General features: G+C 42.1%; 3 protein-coding genes and 1 long non-coding RNA gene across 8 annotated transcripts; 1 reads left to right on the forward strand and 3 right to left on the reverse strand.

The window, feature by feature from the left end:
- Positions 1–178: 178 nt before the first annotated feature.
- sphk2 (sphingosine kinase 2) lies at positions 179–10,002 on the reverse strand. 2 transcript variants are annotated; one of them, XM_029128392.3, is made up of 8 exons: positions 9,863–10,002; positions 6,634–8,153; positions 5,323–5,472; positions 5,151–5,245; positions 4,934–5,049; positions 4,569–4,772; positions 2,864–4,445; positions 179–2,627 (listed from the first exon to the last, which is right to left on the reverse strand). In XM_029128392.3, the coding sequence occupies exons 2-8, from the start codon at positions 7,079–7,081 to the stop codon at positions 2,565–2,567; spliced, it is 2,658 nt and encodes an 885-aa protein (XP_028984225.1). In that variant the 5' UTR covers positions 7,082–8,153; positions 9,863–10,002; the 3' UTR covers positions 179–2,564. The 2 variants fall into 2 exon arrangements, with proteins under 2 accessions (XP_028984225.1, XP_028984226.1); XM_029128393.3 differs by lacking the exon at positions 9,863–10,002 and adding an exon at positions 9,402–9,773.
- Positions 8,992–10,902, forward strand: LOC121201697 (uncharacterized). Of its 2 annotated transcripts, none has more exons than XR_005896758.2 (2): positions 8,992–9,238; positions 9,891–10,902. It is a non-coding gene; the product is annotated as an uncharacterized LOC121201697 (long non-coding RNA). The 2 variants fall into 2 exon arrangements; XR_005896759.2 differs by having other exon boundaries at positions 8,992–9,233.
- Positions 10,207–13,505, reverse strand: rpl18 (ribosomal protein L18). Of its 2 annotated transcripts, none has more exons than XM_029128397.3 (7): positions 13,338–13,505; positions 12,674–12,760; positions 12,422–12,529; positions 11,834–11,932; positions 11,210–11,333; positions 10,748–10,817; positions 10,207–10,340 (listed from the first exon to the last, which is right to left on the reverse strand). In XM_029128397.3, exons 1-7 carry the CDS (start codon positions 13,338–13,340, stop codon positions 10,265–10,267), a joined length of 567 nt encoding a protein of 188 aa, XP_028984230.1. In that variant the 5' UTR covers positions 13,341–13,505; the 3' UTR covers positions 10,207–10,264. The 2 variants fall into 2 exon arrangements, with proteins under 2 accessions (XP_028984230.1, XP_055359150.1); XM_055503175.1 differs by lacking the exon at positions 13,338–13,505 and adding an exon at positions 13,251–13,273.
- A 214-nt stretch (positions 13,506–13,719) lies between these two features.
- On the reverse strand, positions 13,720–15,951 carry si:ch211-120k19.1 (uncharacterized protein LOC563199 homolog). 2 transcript variants are annotated; one of them, XM_029129685.3, is made up of 6 exons: positions 15,314–15,951; positions 15,001–15,045; positions 14,338–14,672; positions 14,148–14,218; positions 14,014–14,043; positions 13,720–13,915 (listed from the first exon to the last, which is right to left on the reverse strand). In XM_029129685.3, exons 3-6 carry the CDS (start codon positions 14,660–14,662, stop codon positions 13,796–13,798), a joined length of 546 nt encoding a protein of 181 aa, XP_028985518.1. In that variant the 5' UTR covers positions 14,663–14,672; positions 15,001–15,045; positions 15,314–15,951; the 3' UTR covers positions 13,720–13,795. The 2 variants fall into 2 exon arrangements, with proteins under 2 accessions (XP_028985518.1, XP_028985517.1); XM_029129684.3 differs by having other exon boundaries at positions 15,001–15,163.
- Positions 15,952–16,018: the final 67 nt, after the last annotated feature.

The raw sequence follows: 16,018 nt of genomic DNA on the forward strand, positions 1-16,018 counted from the left end.
TTTTCAGACATAAAGCTCAACAGCTGCACACACAGATGAAAAACAACTGAGCTTATAAGTGTACAGTAACAGTAGCTGGCAACAGCCCAGAACAGCTATGAAGTAAACCTTTTATATCTATTTATATAGAGCTGCCATGTGTGGAAGAGAAAATACTAAAAGGAATACACCTGTTTAGTAACGATTCATCTTCTTTGTTTATTAGAGTGACTTAAGTGAAGACAAATTATGTTTTCAATGGGCAGCGGTTTACACAATGCATTAGATTCCAAAAGAATGTTGCTGATAAAATCAACTTCCCTCTCATGATGTCACACAAACACATCTGACTGTTTTATGTGGACTTAGTCTTACTGCATGAACAGTAGAACAGGTTTGCTCCAGATAAACATTCTACATTTTTTTAACCATGAGTATTAACTGTGCATTGCAGATGTAAATATTTTTATTCTTTTAGTAATAAGTACAGTTTCATTACAGGCAGTGCACTACTGACATTTTAATGCTATTACCAACTGCGGGGTCAGACCTAAACACTATCAACATCAAATTGTTTTGTAAAAGATAAAAGGTATAGCCACAGATAACACAATCTTTAGGAAGGTAAACTGATTTGATTTAGTTTCTTAAACCTCAAGAGTAAACATTTTGGCAAAACTGCATTCATAGCATATATAGAAATTTTTCTATTTTGGTATTAAAGGACTAGCACTCACATTTTGAAGCTGTAAAAGCACAGTGTAACTGTGGTGGAGTAGCTGCATGGTGCATTCATAGGGGATAAAAGAAATCAAAACAGTCGAAGCAATGAGGTTGACTCAGTGTTTCTGGTAAACAGTTCATAATCATCATCCAGAATTTAAAGGCTTATAATACAAAGGCATTGATTTGTCCAGGCATGACCAAGACCTACAGTATGTTAATGATGAGCCAGAACACACCCTATTCATTGATTTGCTGCACAAGGTAATGATCTGTCCTTTGTCCAGGGCAAGCATGTTACCTTTAAAACATGACAAAGCTAGTAGTTCTGCTGTGAGGAGCACTGAACAATTCAGAGGTTTTCACCCAGTCATGGTATTGTCAGTGCAAATTTAGAATTCCCTAGTTTATGTAACCAGACTGCCTCATTTCTCACAATGCAAGTAGATTCATCTCCTGAACCAAAGACTGATCTAACAGTACAGAGCTGCTGAGTTTAGTGTTTCTGTCTTTGTTTCTAGAGCAGGATTTTAGAGCTTTTAAATTATTGTGAGATCATAGTATTGTATCACTAAAGTCCTTCATCATTCCACATGTAAATGCATTTAAGAATAGGAATTTAATGTGAGCAGTATAGTGCATCTAATTCCTAGAACAAAATCTGACTCTGCTTGTTCATCTATCTATGAGCCTTTTGATTCTTTTGTGCTGATTCCAGTCCAGTTGTTGTGCAAAGTAAATGCACCACTAACTACTTAATAGAGGCAATTAATGAAAGGTAATTACACCTCCATTCGTCTCTAAGCACAGACAGTGATACATAGTAGTAGTAGTTATGAGGGCTAAGGGTTGTGATTCTGAAAAACATCTTTGCTGAACAGTCTAAAACCACTGACAAAGCTTTCTTTGTTCAAACATTTTATGTTAAATATGTAGCAAAGTAAGATCCCACTGACATCATCATTGTGCATCCACTGGCTAAAAAAAAGACAAGCAAGTAATGTGAAATGTCACCGTTCAACAGCTCCATTGCTCCTGTTCATGTAATCGGCATAAAAAGCTTGATCTAGCTGCTCTACATCAACTCACTGGCATAAACAAACATGGTCATTACAAACGTTCCTTTGCACTGATAATTCATCAGTGGAGAGTAGTGTGCTCAGAGATATAAAAGAGAATCACCAGTTCACCATTATGTGTAAAGATTCAAGCAGAGCTCTCCATTATTGTAGCGGACGGACTTTCTGATAGGTAGATCAAGATTAAGGTCTTCTAAGCCAGGAAGGGCAGAGTTACAATTATACTGTATGCTCCAGTGTCAGATAAGGCATTGCTCTCAGGGACGGAGGTTTTATTTTCAAACTTTTTGGACACTGGAAGTGGGGCTGAAGTTTTTTGTGACAATTCATCTTGATTCATTATGATTGAGAACATCTCTACATTTAATCTCACTGTAAGGCAAAAAATCAGGTAGTGCTTCTCTGCATGCATACTGGCAGGTATACATCCAACACATGCACTATCTGCACAAAGAAAATCCTATGAACATTCAATTGTATTTTCCTTCTATTGATCCCAGGCTGTGCAGTTTTCATGCTTCTCAGTATACGCTGTGTGTAGTTCAACAGCAGTGCAAGGAGGCGCAGTTTCCATCCGTGTTTAAATTCATTATAAATCCCTGTAGTCATGCTCCAATGTTGCGTGGCTCGGCAGGTCTTCCCTTTCATTAAACTCCAGAAAAGCAGTTCCTGCAATTCAGGCTATTTTAGGTCTTTCTGATATTCTTTGCTGTGAGTAAAGATAGCAACAATGATTACATCATTCAGTAGAGGGCTTTATCAGTCAGCTCAACCAATCCCTGATTAGAATCTAGTGATCTTCACTCCAGTGTCACCTACAATGAGACGGGCCATGGAAGGGTGGACCTGTGAAATATTGAGATAAAAAAAAGAGTAGTTGTTAAGGCTTGTTTTTTTATTACATAGATAATAGTCAAATACTAAGTTTGCTCATCCTCTGTGGTGGAAATTACAGTTACTTCAGCATGTGCTTTACTAATGGCACAGTCCAAAAGAATAAAACCTAAACCACACTTATTTACACATAACAGCATTTAAGTTTTTTTACATTTTACATAAAAACTGTTTGACTTCTTTCTGACCTGTGCCTGAAGTGGTCCATAGGGCACTAGTTCTCCATCTACAGTGAGGGTTCCTCTTGTAGACAGAGGCTGCAGCCTGAAAGCCCTGCAGGTAACATGGCTCACATAGGGTGAGCTGACAGAGTGATGGGTCCCTCTTTCCATGGCAAAGAACAGTCTCAGCAGCGTGGCTCTAGAGATCCCTGCCCGTACAAAGGTCAGGTGGATCAGCCCATCGTCAAACCTAGCCTGGGGTGCAGCATGGAGGTCAGCCCCAAGGTGTGTTTGATAAAGGGCCAGGACCAGGACAAAGTCGCCTTCAAGGGTGACCCAGTCTCTGGTGGGAAGGGGTTGGTCCAGTGGGGGTAACAAGTCATCTCTAGGTACATTTAAAGGCAGTGAGACATAAGGACGGTTCTTAAGGGGTCCTGCTGGCTCGGCAATGTCAAAGTTAAACGATGAGGATGGTGTGCGTAAAGAAGGTGAGGGCGAAGTGGAACTTGGGGTGTTAGGACGGGGGGCGAGGTAGGATGAGGAGTGTGGGGAGGCACATGATGGAGAGGAAGGGGGTGTTGGAGAAAGAGACAATGAGAGGGAGGGGAGTTTAGGGGGCAGGGAATTTGAGTGGGAGTGCTGTAGGAGTGACAGGGGTCTCGGCCTGGAAGCGTTCTGATTTTGGTCCAGGTTTTTAGGTTTGTAAGAAAAGGGGGAGTGGCGAAAGGGAGAGGAAATGGTGAGAGCTCGTTCCCGTGAAACGTCCAGTGGAAAGGGTTCTTTCTGGTAGTAGGTTCCATTTAAATCCATGTCCTCAGCTTCACATGAGGTCGTAGAATCTGCTTCTACCTCCTGCCTTAGAGGTTGGCTGAAAAGGGCACTGACTATCTGATTTGAAGGGGCAGAATTCTTTCTTAGTGCAGTTCTAGCCTCTTGGTAGCTAAAACAACCTTCTGTCTCTTCATCTGCCTCTCGTCCCATGTCTACCCCATAGCGTTCACCAAGTTCTCTCGCACGCAATACTCCCTCCCCCTCAAGAGAACCCCCACTCCCTTCCCCATCCTTCCCTCTATCATCCTCCTTCAACTCACTGGAGTCTTGCTGTACCCTTTCCTCATCCTCCCTTTCATCCTTGATCCCTTCCAGCCTCTCCTCCCTTCCCATATTGCATTCATCCTTTTCATTAGATTCTGAACTTGTCCCAGACCTCTCCTCTTCAGCCTCCATCTCCATCTCCCCCTCCCTCTCTCTGTCCTCTGCCAGACTGCTAGCCCTCACCACACCGGTCCCTCCTCCTCTGGCTCGTTCTCTTCTCCTCTCTCTTTCTCGCTGCCTTTCCTCTTTTTCCCTTTCCCCCTCCCCCATGCGCAAGCTCCTCTGTTCGCTGATGCCCATGTCAGAGCAGGTACGATGAATGGGTGTTCGGCAGAAGCCCTCAAGACCTTCTGTAATACTCCGGGAGAGAGGTCTCCTAGGTGGGGGTGTGACGTCTGGTGATGTAGTGACAACAGAGGGAGGCAGGTATGACAGACGACCCTTGTATGATCGAAGAGAAGCTATGCGCACCAAGGTGCCCAGGGTGAAGCGGGCTGAGCCTAGACCACGATACCTGAAATAATAATAACATTAGTTTAAAACTTTCACGTAAAGCTCCCTGTTATTATATTATATCACATTAAGCACATGCAGTGGAGTTGCTTAAATAAACAAAGGCAATCATTAATACACCTACCTCTCACTCTCTATATCAACGTCAGAGACAAATCCCCAGGCAACAGAAAGGAAGGAAAACAGTCTCCTGGCTACTGAAGCCCGGGTGTTGCTGGATGGAGCAGGGCTTGTCGTAACAGAGACCAGATCCATGGGCCGCACACCTCCTCGGCAGAGCAAAAAGCAGCAGTTCAAAAGAAGGGGTTCCCGAAGGCACATGTCATACCTAGAAGAGCAAAGAATGACAATGCTGCTTTTCTAACCATGAGCAAAAAAAGTGTCTGAATGATCGAGCTGGATGCTTAGCTTACAATGCAGGTTATCGAGACACAATTAAAACACACTCAGCTTTCCATTCCCTAAAGTGTGAAGGAGGCCCACACGTACCCTGCGTAATGATTGATGGAGCCAGCCAGTGCATTCCCAGAGCCACAGGGCAGTATGCCGACAGGTGTCTTTATTGCTTGTTCCCAGTCAGGACGTTCCATTAGCCCATTCATCACCTTGTTAGGATACAAGAGAACATGAGAGTCAACACAATTTAAGCTTTACTGGTGACATAAAACACAACATTTCACTATTGCAAAAAAAAAGCACCACACACCTCATGCAGAAGCCCATCACCAGAGACGATGACTATGCCGTCCCACTCTGAGAGTGAGATCTCTCTGATAAGCTCCCTTGCATGATTCTGACGCTCTAAGACACATCCAATAGTTAAAACCTGTTATATATGTACATATACGAGCATATGCAACAGTTTTGTTGTGAGCTACCTGTCTGTATAAGGTTGTAGCTGATATTGGCCTCTCTGATCATTGGCAGGATGTGGGTCTGACACCACTGCATTGCCAGGCCTCTCCCACTGAAGGGATTGACCAATAACAGTAGTCGTCGGGGCCGAGGTAGCAGACTTCTTGAAAATTCTGTAGGAATCAGAAGGAAAAGCATAAATAATTTGAAACTCGCATAGTTTCAGCCCAGAACAAAGTAATAAACCTGAGGGTTCACTACATGGTCAAGGCCAGCCAACAGTGCGATAAGCTTTCATTACATAGTGTTTCCCAACCCTGGACTTTGAAAGCATTCATCCCATTGAGCCTCCTATGTTTCTTCTTCCAAAAATTGAATAGTGGTTTTAGAAAAGGACAAAACAAGGGTAAAGTGTAAAGTACAGGAGATGTGAGCCTGTGTTAGCTGAGATAGGATAAGGATAAGATGACACAGAAAACCGATCGATGTACTTCACACTGCTCTCAATAAAACATCAAATGACCATGCAACAAGCTGCACAATGAAATGAACAGAAAATTTCCAGTCAAATAAGAAGGATAGACTGCACCAAAGTACAAAAAGAGGACACAAGAAAAGAGGAGATGGTGGTTAAAAGAGTTAAACAAAGGCAACCATGATAAACAGGTGAGCAGACAACGTGCAAAGGAGTGCATTGCATGTGAAGTGGAGGCAACCTGCAGAGGCCCCACTCTGTCTCAATAATTTATACTGGATGATATGAGCCATGTGTGCAGAATAGATAAGGGCCAAGAAAGAAAGACAAGATGTTTCACTGGAAAAATGTATTCATGTGAATCATACTAAAACTAACTATCGCCAATAAATCTTACAGCTGAAATTTACCCAAGAAAAGCCTGACGACCGTTGATATCGCTGCAGTAAAACGTACTTTTGTACAGTACATAGAGAAACCTGTTTGGTCATGGTGACATTTCACTATATTTAGCAACACTGACAAAGGAGGCATAAATCAGCGCAGCACACAACAGCACTGTGTGGTTTGTTGAAGGAAACAATAGCAATTCAAGACTTGTCTTGTGAACAAGAGATAAACACTGTTACCTACTGTAAATAACTAATTAATAAAACAAACAAGGTTCCCAAATAAAATAGAGCCAACAATAGCCTAACATCCACTAAAGCTGCACTTTTTCCTAAAATACCAGAAAATGTGTTAAAATTAAAACTGATGGAACACTGCATAAAATTGTCTAAACAAAGCTACGAACAGCAACAGAATCCCAGGGAGGAAAAGCATGATTGAACTGAAAAACAAGGGTATGCATCCTCACCTGTATCAGCAGTGACGGTCACACCTCTGAGCAGACACTGTACAGCAGCCGACCATCTCTCAGCTTCTGGCCTGCTTTCTGCCAGGTAGGCCCTCACCTGCCGGCGTCGGGACACACCTTTCCTCCGTTTGCCCGGTGGGTACCAATACAGCACCAGGAGAGGGGGCGCAGGGGCTCGAGGGCAGCTGCAGCCCACGAGCTCCGTTAAAGGCAGCAGTAGACGGGCTTCTTTTCCCGGTCGTGGTGACAGGCGCTGGATATGTATATGAGTGTGGGTGAGAGTGAGGGCATAGTTGGACGCCAACGTCGAGACAGGGGAAGCAGCGGGGGAGAGTCCACCCTGACCTCCAGGGCTGCTGGGGCAGCTGTTACTGTTGCTATTGCTGCCTGATCCCCAGCTGGCAAACTGGCCATGGAGAAGGGCTTCTGCTGGTTCTGGGGATCGCATTCTTACTGGAGAGGTGCACAAAGTTTGTCACCAAAATAAAAGTTTAGGGCAAGAAGGAGGTTTGACAGCTCCTCAGTGTTGACAGGAAGTCTAAATGCATCGGTCTGAGAATATCATTTAAATGTTCTTCAGTGCTTGAATTCAAAAAACAATATCACAGAAAATCTGCGGTGTTTCTGTTCCCCTTTATCCTTCTCAGAAACGTGTCTGTTCAAAGATTTCTTCCAGTTTAGAATGTAGTATTCTCAGTTTATTCTATTATAGTGAGGATGGGAAATAGTCCAGTCCATCTTAGTGTCACATTTAGAAAAGTCCCATCAGTTTCATCTGAAAAGTCATCTGTGTACAGTTTACTGTAAAGTGAATAGGCAGCTCTCAACATAGAAAAACAGAGCTAGGAATATCATCTTCCACGCTTAAAGACAAGTGTTCTTCACAAAGGCTGAATACACAAAAAACAAGGTTTACATTCCAACCCTAAAGCTGCCAGTTGAAACACTGTAGCATAAGGCAGCAGAGCAGCCACTCAACATGATGTCTTTAAATAATTTAAAATCATTAAAACTGACACACTTAGGTGCTTTGAAAAACTTATTCAACAACAATGAAAAGGCTAACAAATACACCTTGTGTACACAAGGAGGCTACAACAATTAAATTAGTTAATGAACAAGCAAAGATTTTTGTAAAGTACATTGCACTGTAAATGCTGGCCAAAAGGTAATTAATGCCACAGCGATATGATATGTGCAGGCTTTGTAAAGACCTTTGATACATCTATTGCTATCATTTCACTTGATAAATAGGAGGGAGACAGGAGGAGTGATAAGCCAAACCTCCAGACAGTAGTGTGATCTGTTAAAGTTTCATCAAACAAATACTGCCGCTTTACTTCATTGTCTTTTGTTCTTCACATGAGAAGGGTAAACACCAGATAGGACAGTTTGACAAAAATAAATGACAACAAAAAAACAAAACAAAAGACAAACAAGGAGACAGTTCCAAGTCTCTCCTTGTTTTATGTCATTGTAAAGTCCATGAGCCTCACGTTCCCTCCCAAAGAACTCTGTTCCTGTACGAAGACAAAGACAACAGTTAGTTGAAGTTAACATATGGTATTTAGCAAGGAGACTAATATTAAAAAAAGACAAACAAACAAAAGAGACGGCTTCTAATTAATTGTGCAAAGGTACAAACATTCCAGCTACAAATGAACAGAAAAAGCGCAATATGATACAAGACTGTGGCTACTGTAATACAAAGCCCATCAGGATGGTATGTCTTTGCTGAGGCACGTTATGACTCACAGTCACACATCCTCAAATGCTTGCTGAGACACCAGCTTATTATGGATGAAAGGTTGAGAATGACCGCACTGCCTTGGAATGGTCTTATTCAGGGCTTTTGTCTAAACTGACATAACTGTGTGTACTTGCATGTCTTTGAACAATGAACAATTTAAATCTGGGATTGAGATTTTAGAAATGGCTGACCCAACTAGTACAGGACTTACAGGATCATGTAACAATCCTAACTAATATTTTTCTGATAAACAGAATGAGTGTTAATAGGATAAAGAGTTCAATAAAGTATTAAAGCAATGTCATGTTCCACAGCTTTGCAGAACGTAGAAGTTCAGAAATGGTCTCTGTACATAATTAAAAAAAACAATAATATTCAGGTGAGAGGTTACACAAATGTAAAAGCTCCAAGTCAGCAGGGTCCACTTTAAGAAAAAAACCCAAAGTACAGCTGCTGATCAATGACAGTTGGACGTAAGTGAAACCTAAATTAATAAACTGGTTACATATTCCTTTCACGATTTACAGCAGGCAGGAAATATTACGCAAGGTCTGGTGGAGACAAAAATCAATACTTGTCTGGTGCCCTGTCCCGATACAACACACAAACAAACGGCTGCACTGATGCCCATTGTTGCACCTTACGTCCTTGAAATGCAGGGCGGGGACGCCCAGAAATAATAATCAGCAGGCTAATTCTGTCTCCATACAATGAGCCTGCTGTTGATTGACTTCGGGGCATTCGGGCAAAATTCAGTGAGCTCATGTTTAACGTGAACCCAAAGGCGCTGTTAACGTCCCGCGACATGAAACCCTGCGCACACGAAAGAGCAGAGCCTGGTCGTAACGCGGTGAAGTAAAAACCACATTTGAATGTTAGCAGAACTTTAGCGTATGCGACTTCATCCTGACGTTAGCTAGCAGGCTGCCGAGCCGCTACATAGCCTGCTTAGCGCCAAGCAATTCAATTCAGCCCAAGCGAGGGGGTTTTTAGTAAACCTTTCAGGCTTTCAGCTTACTGCGTCCGTGGGAGCATTTCGGGAGGAGGAAAACGACCAATAAAGCGGTTGCGTGGTGAAGAGAACGGCCCCAGTGGCCGCTAAATGTAGGAGATAGTCAAAATTAGCTAACGACTGCTAACTACTGTAAACTGCAGCCTGACGCTGGGGTCGGTCAGTTAGCGAGCAGCGGCTAACAGTTCCTTATAGGAAAGCTAGTTTATGGCAACTCAGTTCACCATTCAAACTTTATCTGTTGAAGAACCACCACCCAAAGCAGTCACAAAAGCAACTTATATTTCACGTGTTAATTTATGAAAAGGGTACTGAAGTTATCGTTATCTACATGACAATGTAAACGTTAGCCAACGGCCGATAGGGTCCTTTCTGAAGCCAGGCAAGAAAATTCACTTTTAAACGACTTGTTTTGACTATGAGGGAAACAAGGCGGCTGCGAGACCACAATGACGAGAAGCTCTCACCTCATCTTGTCTCCTCTCACGACGACAGGCGGTCGCTCGCTGTGAAGCGCTGGCGCGGCGCAGGAAGTGTCTGCAGACGTAGCAGCGGCAGCTTTGAGCGGCGGGGAGGAAATCCAATGACGATAAGGAAAAGCTCGCAACACCCTCCGACATTCTCCAATCATCGACAGAGCAGGACTTCCTGACCAGCTCATTTTTCCAGGACACCTCTTATCAATACAGACGACAACGTGTGGCTCTAGATCTTACAACCTCGATACAGCCCCCCCCCCCTTTCCAGCCAGCATGTCAGGTCATACTCTAGCAACAGGATGCGTTTGCTCAATGAAACACCGACCACCGTGTATTTTGTACAGCCACGTTTTTATTTGTATCAGATTGCCTGGAAAACAAAAAGACAGACTAGTTCTTGTAGCCACGGCTGGCTCTGCGGCCACGAGCTCTCTCGAACTTCCTGCCCTTGGAGCGCACATAGGGCCTGGAGGAAAATAGGATGAAACCAGTTAGTTTAAAAAAAGTGATGTGCCATTGACCTAATGCAGAGTTGATGACAAATGTTTACAGCCAACAGAGAGATTCATGGAGTATGCCCAACCTTTGAAAAATGCATTCGGACACTTTACTGATCAATGGTTACTTATATTGCCATAGTATTCTCTAAAGACTGAATGTAACCATGTTTGATCAAAAGGTAATAATGTTGGTATTAATTCTACTCCAGCAAGAGGGAAGGCAATAATAAAGAACTCAATACATCTAAAATGTAAAGGCAGGGCAAAAAAATTGAAGAAAAACTGATAACTTGAGATCAGACTGAGCGTAATAACAAAAACTTCCTTATTTGCAACTGTTCTACGTTTACCAACACATCGACTGTAGACATACTTGGTGTGGCTGTGAGGGGTTCCAGGAGCTTTTCCAAAGTGCCTGTACACCTCTCTGGCTTTGCGGGGTCCTAAAAAAAACAAAAACAGATTGTCAAATATTCCTTTGCAAGCATTTCTCAACGTCATACAAAGTTCAAGTATTCGTAAACTGCATTTTATGATGCGTGTCCAATTTCACCAAAATGTTTAATACTGTGGTGTTAGCCTAATAGAAAAACAGAAGAATGAATTCATCTGAACACAGGGTTCTTAAGCACGCCAAATACAGCTGAACAGAACCAAGTCTGCAATGCTTCCATATGAACAAAAAGACACAAACATCCATCTAGTGAGCCACAGTCAACAACAGGCCAGAAAGAAGATTGTGTACAAGTGTACTCTATCCTGCCACACAGACTCATCTGTCTCCTGTATATTGTGTGACTGCGCCGTTGTATTAATACTCTAAATGTTTAGTTACCTGACAGCAGCACTGTGCCAAGTCCCTTGGGAGAAGCCAAAGCCAGCTGGTCGAAGGTCATGACCTTACCGCCTGCCTTCAAGATTCTACTGCGGGCACCATCAGTTACTCTCAGAGCACAGACCTATGGGATGTTTGGGACACAAGGTCAAACGTGCCAACATTCTATTATAGCTGTTGAATTTGTTGAGTGTCAAATCGCGACTACTGTGTACAACACTGCAAAAATTATGACAGGTATTAGGTAATTGCATATCAAATATAAAGTAAACAATTAGTGTTAATTTGGAAATTGAATTTAGTTCACTAAGTAGGTTAAGCTAAATAGTCCAGTTAAATTATACTAGAAAAGAAAAAAAGTCACTGGTGAGGTTAGTCTAAGAACACTGGAGCTACTTTGACAACAGATCACTGTACGCTCATCAAGTCTACTATACCTAGATTATGATCAAACAGCAAAAATAGAGGTTTGCAAAGAGATATTTAATGAATGTCACATCGCATAACCACGTGATATTGCAATTAATTAAGCTCAAGCATATGGACAAGCTGTATTCAATCACAAGGGAAGACGCTGACTTGACAGACCGTCCAAAGTAAGGCCATAAAGTACCATGGAGTTACCTTGAGGTTGGGGATTTTATGAAGCCTGACGTCATCAGTCACCGTTCCAACAACAACAGCAGTTTTGTTCTCACGGCCAGGCAACCTCATCTTACGAATCTGAAGAAGTTAGATAAAAAGAAGAGAGGATGTTATTAGGGTAAAATCTTAGAGCAAAGTAAAACCTAAATTCAATATCTCAATCAATAGAATAAAATAAACTAAGTAGTGATGACATTTTCCTTTACCAGTCCCTCAATTTAGTAATAGTACTATACACCTTTCCTCCTAATGTTATTTTATTACCCTGAATTTAATCATCATGCCAACTCCTTTGTTTATAGATCCTAGAGGGAAACTGCTTCAAGTTGTGAATCTTGACTCAACAAATGATTATTAAATAAAACTGTCACATCGTCACAGAGTCTAAAAATAGTCTGGTGCAATTTTGATTGTCGAAATTGACAGTTTCTGCAGCAAAACATTAAACTGATGCTGACACAGCCTCAAGTCTATGCTTTGTCAAAAATAAATTTATTCCTCAAGACATGGATTTAAACCTAAATCAAACGAACAGTGATTAAAGGCAGACAGAGTGAAAACACTAACCAGACGGGAGATGGAGATCGGAGGCCTGTTGGTCCTGCTCATGAAGAGCCTCCTCAGGACAACCTTGTTGAAGGGAGCATTAGTGCGCCGGGCCAGGAACCGGTACAACTAGAATCCAGAAGATTGAAAGGTTTATTAAGTAAGAGCTCTAGAAGCAACTCCATCCATCCATCCATCCACAGTGAAAAGTTTATAATGAGTAACAGCTCTAGAGGCAACTCCATCCATCCATCCATCCATCCATCCATTTACCTTAACCAGGAGCCTCAGGTAAATGTCCTGGCTCTTTGGCTCCTTCCTGCGCACCTTACGGTCTTTGTTGTGTCTGATGTCAACTCCCTTGAATAAAATAGACAAACATGTTAACAGCGTAACAAGGCAACACAGAAGAGTGTCAACGAGTCTGCACGCCTACCACCTAAAACCACGCTTCATGAACGTCGGGAAACAATGCAGCTATAGATATGAAGAATAATGTGAATTGTAATAGTGAGGCTTTTCGTTAACCAGGTCGGTATCATTCAGCGTCGTTGTTACACGTTGACACTACAGCTAATGGCTATCACTGCTAGTAATCCCAAGTATAAGTACACTTGTTTTGCAAACACAGGTGAACTCCGCAGAATTATTCATGTCTGAGTACGTATACTACTTATTTTACTTTACAACTAGGACTCGTTTTTGGACGACCACTACGCGTGAATCGGCTCCCGGTACAGCACTTGAATCGGTAGTGAAAACTGTATGCTATTTTGAGTTACATGTTCAAATAAAGGAAAATCGTGACCGATCTGTAACGTAAACAATGCTTGGAATCAGTACGTGTCACCATCACGACGATAATGTTGTCTGATTCAAAGGATGGCGTTGGCTATCCCAACTATCATGCTGTAGAATTTCAACTAGCTTCACCTACCATCTTGGACTCAGAGCGAAAAGGGAAAAGGAAGCGCAGAGGTCTCGCGATAAACAGTGCTGTGAAGTCTCGGGCCACTGATTGGCTACTGAGTAAGCGCTTCCTGCCGGTTAACGTCAGAAACAACAGTGTCGGTTCAGATTGCTGCCCCCAGTGGTAGAAAAGGAAAATAACCCACAATTTATTTTAAAAAGAAACGTACAAAGCGTACTCATTATGAATACATTCTTTGTATAATTTTATGCACATATCCAGCTTGTGTTTTATTTAAAACCTTCATTTAACGTTTTATATTGCCATTCTAATGCTTTATTGGCTCTGAATACATTTTAAATTGCCATTTTAAATTTCAGAAAATCATTATATGACTCTATTAGACAAATAGCAATTATAATATTTATTGAGTAGGGATTTTTTTTATTAATACATCATTGCATTACAATTAATTGGTGTCAGCCTTATTCTGCCTTGCGGCTACGATGATGCCTGAGGTGGCACAAGAAGATTGTAAAAGTCAGAGCGATGCCTCCCAGAAACACTGTCCGAGCCACAGGAGGAATAAACGCAAAGTTTACTGCCTGAGGGGATGGAGAAGATAAAGACATATCATTGTACAATTGTGCATGTGTACTGCATTTCAGGGAAAGTAAATAAAAAATAATAAAATATATCTCACCTGCATTGTTGACCAGTATACTACCCCAGCCTAAAGAGATCAACAAGAAATGCATAAAGACACACAAACATAACATGATGTAACTAATTTCCTATTCATTATTCGAATAAGAAAAATGTTTTTTTGTTATGTACCTTGTAAGATGTCCAAAAATTCTGTCTCCAGTCCTCAAGTGGGTCACCTTTTTTTTCTAGTAAACTCAAACCTAAAGGATAGAAGTGGCTGTTAAATAAGATGACTGACAACTCAACATTTCTCTGTTTGACAACAGACATTAGGAATAAGCACAATATGTGATTGAAATAGCCACTGGAAGACTCTTACCTATATAAAACGCACTGATGGTGAGAGGAGCTGCGACCAGCTGATCTATCACAACTTTTGATGCCACGGTCCTTACTCCGGCTCCAGGCAGCATCCTTTCCAGCCCTCTGAGCCAGTGGTAGTTAAAGTTTGCATGAAAACAGAAGCCAACAGTGGCCACGCGAGCAGTTTGACCCCAATCTATCCCAACTGAGCCCTTTGGTCCTGTAGGTTTCCCACCCAGCATGCTCTGCTGTATGAGGTCGGCTGAGGCAAACAGTGCTGTGTATCCCATGACGTTACTAATGTACGGATGGGCCTTGAAAACAGCCCAGGCTCGATTCATAGTGATGAATCTGGTGAGAAAAAAAGGTGAATTAAAATGAAATTATCAAATTAATGGCAGCTGACAAAAAACAAAATAGCTGCAGTACCAGCCACATACACTACATCACATCCAGCCCACGTGTGGCATGGACAGACCTGGGCCACATAGAATGCTGTGGACAGTATTGTTATCTGAATGATTAGCAATACTGTGCACAGTAATCAAATATAGACCCAATGGGTGTCATTGTTTTAACCTGGTTTGTTTAAAATGAGGATGGATCCGTTCCAGGAAGTGTTATTTGCTGTTCAATGAACCACCACTTAGGCCTTTATTCAAGTAAAAGTCAAACTTACCTTCAAGCATATGGACACAGGCTTGTTTCTGATTGACTGTGTTGGCTGTGGAGGAGGAGCAGAGGGGAGCCTATAAGTGAGGGTCAAAGTTCATCGGCTGGGGGACTGAGCGATAAGAGCTTTATCTGAGAAAATAACATGTGAGGGCTGGAGAAGACGTGACCTACAAAGAAATACAGTAGTCACTAAAAAATATGAAGCAAGAGGAGCGGTGGAGGTAGCTGCTCTGCATGGACCAATCCTCTGACTTAGCAGCTCTCAGTCATTGAGCATGGTCACAAAATGTATGTGTAAAACATTAAATGTCACTTACCAACAGGTTGTAGTTGGAACAAGTGTGATTTGTGAGACCACATGAGAAATTTCACTGAGACACATGTGGTGTCACTATAAATAGCCAGAGACCAGACCTTCAGCAGGACCTGCCTTCTGAGAAAAGACACACGAGAAAATGTTTATGCTGTTAGAGCAAAGAGAAATAATAAGCTGAGTTTGTCGGATGTAAAGGGCCAGAAGTTCCACTCCACAAAATAATCTATGATCTACATGCTTTAAGATGATGAGAAATGACACTGTCTAAATGTAGATATATACACTGAAGGTGCATTTAAAAGGAAAATAAATAAAGCAGAAAGAAAAAATAGAATGTGTATGAAGAGAAAACGCCACAAGTTGTACAGTAAAAATTTTAGAGAGGATTCAAATAGCTTGTCAGCCTGGTTTATTTCAGCCTTTCACCCACCTGCTGCCATAGATATGTAAAATTCTGCACTTGGAAGGTGGACTATTGAATTGTAAAGGTCAATTAAAGCCAGTAGCAACCATCTTAGCTCTTCCTTCTGAGAATGTGCTAATTAGGGCCAGAGTTTAAGCTGATCAATTAACCGCCTCAACTGCTGTGTTTGTGTCTCGCAGCATTTAACAAGCGGTCTTTAGTGCGGCCCACAATGGAGACGGGCCTCAGCGCCTCCTCCAGCGGTTGACTCCTCAGATAATTGCCTGCTTCCTTTCAGAGCCT

The sequence above is a fragment of the Betta splendens genome, chromosome 16, assembly GCF_900634795.4.
Source record: "Betta splendens chromosome 16, fBetSpl5.4, whole genome shotgun sequence".
In the NCBI taxonomy this organism is placed as follows: Eukaryota; Metazoa; Chordata; class Actinopteri; order Anabantiformes; family Osphronemidae; genus Betta; species Betta splendens.